The sequence below is a fragment of the Cydia fagiglandana genome, chromosome 9 (assembly GCF_963556715.1).
Source record: "Cydia fagiglandana chromosome 9, ilCydFagi1.1, whole genome shotgun sequence".
In the NCBI taxonomy this organism is placed as follows: domain Eukaryota; kingdom Metazoa; phylum Arthropoda; class Insecta; order Lepidoptera; family Tortricidae; genus Cydia; species Cydia fagiglandana.
This window is the reverse complement of record NC_085940.1, coordinates 6,346,600-6,353,681: the sequence shown is the minus strand read 5'-3', so window position 1 is coordinate 6,353,681 and position 7,082 is coordinate 6,346,600. Positions and strand designations below refer to the sequence as shown.

Here is a 7,082-nt window from a genome sequence, read left to right as displayed (position 1 = left end):
CAATTCATACCCCCCTTCGTTGCTCTCGTTTATTTTCATACAGTCCATCCTTTGCTATCGAACAACAATTTAGTATCTTACTCGTCGGTGAGACATGACTATTTCCACATTATTTCTGTGGTGCCGCGGGCAGAAAGCAGTAAAGCGGGCTGGCACGAAATTCCCGTCTATCAGTTTCGTGGGCGTAACCAACGCCATGCATCCCCTTTCTAGAACAAAAATATATCTGTTAATTAAGATTTTCACGAGGATAGAGTATAAGCACAGAATAAATCATATCAAGAGCAGCCGACACAACGGAGCCACGCCGTTTTGTCGTCTAAATAGTGTTTAGTTTTAAGTTTATAAAATACATATGTATGTTAGTCTGTAAGGTATTTGTAATATGGGCCTTGTTGCCTGAATTAAATATCTAAATAAATAAATATTACTAGGTACAGAAGATTCACTATAACAAAACGCGTCTGTTACGATTAGGACAGATATGACTATGGCTAGCCACCAAAATTGGTGTGGAACGGATGTACTTGTACCTACCTGTTGTTGCAAAGCGGCGAAATCGCGGAGTGAGCCACGCCTGGTATAAGTCCCAACGCCCACACTGTTAATTGTACAACGGTGGACCTTATGCCTTTTGTAATAAGGTCCACCGAAGTGAAGTTAGAAGTGCTGTTTGTACTCGCCTGGTAGATTCCTCCTCGCATCCACATTTTCAATCATGTAAACTCCACTCTTGCCAAACAGAGCCGACACAGTTTTACCCGTGGTGTTCCGTGTCTCCTCGGACTCCAGACTGGGCGCGTCCGTGGCCACACCCACCACGTGGCTCAGATTGACGGCTATCCACGCCGCTAGCTCGAAGCTGATTCCTGAAATGATTAACCATTTGACATTCCTTTCTAGTCATTCGATTTCGAACCGTAATTCTTATAGTAGAGATGCGTTTTTGTTAGGGTCCCGTACCCAAAGGGTAAAACGGGACCCTATTACTAAGACTTCGCTGTCCGTCCGTCCGTCCGTCCGTCCGTCCGTCCGTCCGTCCGTCCGTCCGTCCTTCCGTCTGTCACCAGGCTGTATCTCACGAACTGTGATAGCTAATAGACAGTTGAAATTTTCACAGATGATGTATTTCTGTTGCCGCTATAACAACAAATACTAAAAACAGAATAAAATAAAGATTTAAATGGGGCTCCCATACAACAAACGTGATTTTTGACCAAAGTTAAGCAACGTCGGGAGTGGTCAGTACTTGGATGGGTGACCGTTTTTTTTTTAGCTTTTTTTTAGTTTTTTTTTTTTTGCATTATGGTACGGAACCCTTCGTGCGCGAGTCCGACTCGCACTTGCCCGGTTTTTTAACCCCTGGAGCGCCCTACTGTCACACGTGTGCTGGTAACTAGTATAGGAGTTCCATACTACGGTAATTCTGGGGCGCAGAGATGCGTCTTTGTTTTAAGTATGGTGGCAACGGACTAAATACCTAAGGGTTAAATTCAATTTTTATCTAAAAACTAAGGGCGAGGATTAGGGAACCGATCTCCTTTACGGCAACGCTGGGGGCCGATTTTAGAATAATTTCGATTTCGTGTATTTGATTCTATAATATGTCTACTAATAGGCATTTAAGATTTTACTAACAGAATTAAAAACGAGTGGTCAATACCACTCGATTCTCAATTTCTATCGCTCGTAATTCGTAATTTAGCATTTTGCCGTTTCCCACAGACTTTCGAGTGACGAAATCGAGCGCTCCAAATTCAAAAATGGCCCCCCTGTGCAGCTGAATGCTTAGCCAACGTTCCATCCCTGGACATTAATCCTGGAGAGTAAATATTTTTTTCATAGATAAAACTTGAAGTATCGGATTATTGGTTCCCTGTCGTTCACTGGTGCACTATACTTTAGTATAGATCGACCGCTTAACTGAGTCCTCGCCTGCGCGGTACGGGGGCGACGGGGAGGGACGACTAAGGGTGGCGGGCATAGTCTAATAAAACATGGTCTTCTATTCCCAGAGTGACACAGGCCTACGTCACAATAACATGGCCGCTATATATAGCGCAATCGCATATTATCATATAGCGCTGTCGCATGATGACGTAGGCTTGTGTCAGTTAGGTGACCTAGAAAAGACGGGAATGGGGTACCAGGCGGAGTATATTATTATACCATGGGTGGCGGGGAAGATGCGGGCGGCCTAGCCAAGGTGAGAATCGCTATCGCTTCGACAACAAAACGCTTTGTGTCTCTCTATCACTCTTCCATATTAGTGCGACAGTGACAGTTGCGTTTCGGTAAGCGATTGGCATGTTGGCTACACGGCCTGAGGGCCTACCGCGAACCACGTTCGACGTGCTGCCTTCCTGTCACACTTGCGTACGAATTAACAAATGCGACAGAGAGGCAACACGTCGAACTTGGTTCGCGGTACAACCTCTGTTAAGCGGTCGGTCTATAAACGAATCCATCATAATGTACTAAACCCCAGCCTAGCCAAGATGACAATCATTTGCGCTCCTACAAACTAAGCGCTTTATATCTCTCTATCACTCTTCCATGTTAGTGCGATAGAGAGACAGAATTAGGTAGCGTTTCGTTGTCGTGGCTCCTATTTTTCTGGACAGTTTTCCCTTCGGGCATCTGAAGCAACCTAACGAACCTATCCTACATATCTATAACGTATTGGTTTAATATGACTATCGTCAAGAAACATTACACAGGAAATTTATTATTAAGTACAGTCACCTGCAATAATATGTTACTCTTCGAACGCCGCAAAAATTTGTGACACGCTCTTATGGCTCTACGAATAAGATCGTGTCAGATATTTTTGCGGCCTTCATTGTGTAACATAGTATTGCAGGTGACTGTACCTTCTCAAGTTATACCTACCTAGTTGACGATCTGTAGATTGAGCGACAGTACAGTCAACTGTAAAAATATGGGTGTAGCCAACTTATTCAAAAATATGTCCCATAGTTCTTAATTCACTGACATAAGAGCTATACAGGGTGTCCCAGAATTCGACGTCAAGCCGTAAACGGATGATAGACCAAGTCATAACAGTTATCATAAAAATACAAAAAAAATCCAACTCATGTTCTTTAAAAATTATGGTCACTTTAAAAATTCACTAAAAAATCCACATCCTGTAATTATTCAAGATTACACAATAATAAAAAAATTAGAATAAATTATGGAATTTGTAGTAACAAGAGTTAAAGAACCATTCTAGGGTGTGGATTTTTTAGTGAATTTTTAGAGTGACCATAATAATTTTTAAAAAACATGAGTTGGATTATTTTTTTTGTATTTTTATGATAACTGTTATGACTTGGTCTATAATCCGTTTACGGCTTGACGTCGAATTCTGGGACACCCTGTATGGGACATATTTTTGAGATGATTTGACAGTTGACTGTATATTTACCAAAACTCACCAGGCATCTGGCAGTAACATTTGTAATTGAGACCATATGACGGGTTATCCGGCCATCCGAACTTGAACAACAGAATCGTGGGCCGGAACGGTCCCTGTTCCACAGTGAGAAAGCGGCGAGCCTCGTCGAGAGTGAGCACGACATTTGGATCGCTCTTCGTGATGTAGCTTAAGTCTAGGACTCTGACTGGAAAAATGGATATAGATGGTCAAGCAAATCTTGTCGGTAGAAAAAGGCGCGAAATTCAAATTTTCTATGAGACTATATCCGTTAGCGCCTGCATTTTTCAAATTTGCCGCTTTTTTCTACTGACAAGATCTGCTTGACCAATTATATATATATAATACAATACAATACTTTTTATTGCACACCTCACATACACGTAGTTTACAATACAAATATAATATATCCAATCCGCATTCGGCTAGCGTGGGGACTATAGATAATCCAAGCCCTCTCCCAGCGGTGGGACGTACTAGGCTGAATTGTTAGGTATTTGTCTGTCTTTCCATATCTCGGGACCATGGGGTCCCAGACCTTTCGGAGGCGTGCGTGGGGCTGAAGCTAACAGCGCGAGGCCCTTTAAAACAAATTAATCTAAAGGCAAGGGATATTATTGTCTCTAAATATGAGATTTAAGCATGTACAGTCAGCAGCAGAAGTTGCTAAGCGGGCCAGGTGATCAAATTGATCTTGACGCGACTTTATTGTTAAGAGCATAAGAGCGCGTCATGGTAATTTTGAACACCTCGCCCGCTTAGCAACTTCTGCTGCTGAATGTACTTGTAGTTCTTTACATCTGTACCTATTTCATTGTTCTAATAGATACTAAATCAACTTACGCCTGGTCAGCAAGTTATTAATTGGTATGGCTGCTGGCTTCAAGGCATTCCAGCCGTAGTATTGATAGTGGATGGCAGTTCCCATTTCGGGGAAACCGCAGTTGTAGCAGATTTGCCTGGAAATTGATTAAAGGGGAAACTGGGCTGCTTGTTTCATAGTTATTTATACGCGACAATAGGCAGGGTCGTCTTAAACTATGCTGCCCCAAATTCTTATGTGCCCAGGGGCCCCGCACATAAGAATTTGGGGACCTTTTGGAAAGTAAAGAAAGCTAATTAAACTAACATGTTTCTACTATGATCTTCTATTTATTATCGGTAATGAAATATACTGTTACTGTCTGTCCTTCGGGGCCCCCTGAGGATGGGGGCCCTAGGCACGGGCCCCGTGTGCCCTTATGGTAAATACGATACTGACCGTAGGCCAAATTTCTCCTAGAGGAACGCTAAAATTCCGTTACGGTATGGGCGACTTTCCCTCCACGTTACTCTTATAATACTTATCTAATATACAGTGTGGAAAGATAAGTCGGGCCCTGGAGGGAAACTACCTTAAATCCTTAAGCTGGCTCATTATACTTAAAGGACACATTGCTTTATTTTTAAAAAGAAACAAAACAGCATTCAATTATTTCCAAAACTCGCTTGCTTCGCCCGGGACTTGAACCAACTAAAAATTCCAAAAAATAAACACTCGCAATTTTATTCTACTAGTCGATACAGTTAGTGTTAATGATACCATATCTCCAAGAAACATTAGGTCTTACACTCGTCTGTCGTATAAAATCGAATATTTATTGCAAGATTTTTTTAGACAAGCCAAATTGAAGAAAAAAAAATCTTTAAATGCAGTTTTGTTTCTATTTAAAAATAAAGGAATGTCTCCTTTAAGTAAAATGAGCCAGCTTAAGGATTTAAGGTAGTTTCCCTTCAGGGCCCGACTTCTCTTTCCACTCTGTATGTATAAACAGCAACACTCTTAACTGTCCATCGTTGGACCTTATGCCTTTTGTAATAAGGTTTACGAACTATCAATAAACAATGGTATAATGGCCGATGGTATAAGACTGGACAAAATTTAGAGAAACGCAAAAATAAGTTTAATTATTAATTTTGAAATTACTTATCTAAGGTGCTGTAATCCAGTGGCTAAACCAATTTTTGAAGTGAAAACTTCTTTAGCGGCGTTGAGCACTTATTATATTATATTATTAGTGCTGCAGACATTTTGGACTAGTCATTGAGTTTTTACTTCTGTCGGCACTCCCGGAGTGCAACACGTTGTTTTTTTTGCGTTTCTCTAATGATGTCCAGTCGCTATCAGATATATCGGAGCAGCCAGATATTAAGTGTTAAGATATTACGTATTGAGCACCTCGGCCGCTCAGATATATCTGACGCCGACTGTCCATGAGTATAGATTCGATCACGTTTACAAGAAATGAGTCGCTTAACTTCAAACTCGGGTAAATCCATATGTCAGATTATGCGATTTTGGTACCTATTATGAATAGGTAATAGGGTAGATATTTGCTGAGAGGGTCGAATGGATTTACCCGAGTTTGATGTTAAGCGACACAAATATTTGTCTTACCATTGCTTATTATGCGGTGCATTAATCTCTTCGTAAGTGTTCACCAAATCTTTCCACGAAACTGGGTGGGAAAGGTCGAATATGTCTACAACAGGGTCCGACATCTCGACGCTCACTCCTTCGCCCAAGAACCTCAAAAAAATTAACAGGAGAACCTTCGTGTTCATGTTTGGATGCCGTAATGACGACTGATCAGTTTGGACGAATGAGATCCAGTAAACAATGTGGATTGTTATATTTAAAACATTCCATCACAGCGTGTTTTGGTTTGATTGTTTATTGTTTTCTTTTATAAATAAACATTGCAGTTGTAATAATATGTACTCGTAAACATACCCTGTGTTGATTTACGGTTTTTCTCGATGACTCGGAGTCACTAGAATTTTAGCGAGTATGAATATAGGTTCCTTCTTACGTACGATACGTTAGATACCGCTGGAGTGACGAAGCTCAAACCGAACCTGGCCGCGTAGCCAAAATGCCAATCGCTTACGCTCCGTAGCGATCGAAACGCAACAGTCACGGTCGCGCTAATATGGAAGAGCGATAGAGAGACATCATGCTTTTCGTTGTCGAAGCGATAGCGATTGTAACCTTGGCTAGGCCGGCTGTCCGCTCTCGGAATACCCAACTGGTGTGAAGTGGCGCAGAATAGGGCAGAGTGGTGCTCTCTTGTGTCAGAGGCCAAGATCATTTTTGAAGTGAAAACTTCTTTAGCGGCGCTGAGCACTTTTTGAGGTGGGGAAAAAATGATAAACTCGATTCAGCGTAACGCGTAACGTAACGCTGACGTCATGTGTCACGGACAATGTTATTCACCAAAGAACTTTAGTCATAACGTATCATAATCAGGTCAATTATTTAAAACTGGACTTTTATATTAAGCAATAAAGCTCAATGTTCTAATCTTGTACGGGCTGAAATACGAGGATCTCACAGTTACATTCTAACTTTATATCACTCAAATATAATCCAATAAAGCTTCATCTTGATGAAATCGCTAATCAAAGTGAACTCTAGTACTGGTGAATAAAACTCAAAATATCATGACCAAAATATATTAAGATGCGAGGTCTGCAAGGTAACTTTACAATTTCTATTCGAATTTTAAACAATTAACGCTACAAATTTAAGCTCACTGGCCAGCAATTTCGGAACTAAAGTTTTTCAATAGAAAGGAGGATGGGTCAATTATACATAGTGCTG

General features: G+C 41.1%; 1 protein-coding gene across 1 annotated transcript; it reads right to left on the bottom strand.

Moving 5' to 3' along the window:
- Nucleotides 1-69: 69 nt before the first annotated feature.
- LOC134667746 (uncharacterized) lies at nt 70-5,980 on the bottom strand. The gene is made up of 5 exons (XM_063525166.1): nt 5,877-5,980; nt 4,283-4,398; nt 3,441-3,626; nt 680-869; nt 70-205 (listed from the first exon to the last, which is right to left on the bottom strand). Exons 1-5 carry the CDS (start codon nt 5,978-5,980, stop codon nt 70-72), a joined length of 732 nt encoding a protein of 243 aa, XP_063381236.1.
- Nucleotides 5,981-7,082: the final 1,102 nt, after the last annotated feature.

Excerpts from the sequence above, each read along its gene's own strand:
- LOC134667746 (XM_063525166.1), bottom strand. The coding sequence starts at position 5,980 with ATGTCGGACCCTGTTGTAGACATATTCGACCTTTCCCACCCAGTTTCG. Across the intron at positions 4,399-5,876 it reads GCACCGCATAATAAGCAATG|GCAAATCTGCTACAACTGCG; the intron begins GTAAGACAAATA and ends ATCAATTTCCAG. Across the intron at positions 870-3,440 it reads ATGTTACTGCCAGATGCCTG|GAATCAGCTTCGAGCTAGCG; the intron begins GTGAGTTTTGGT and ends TAATCATTTCAG.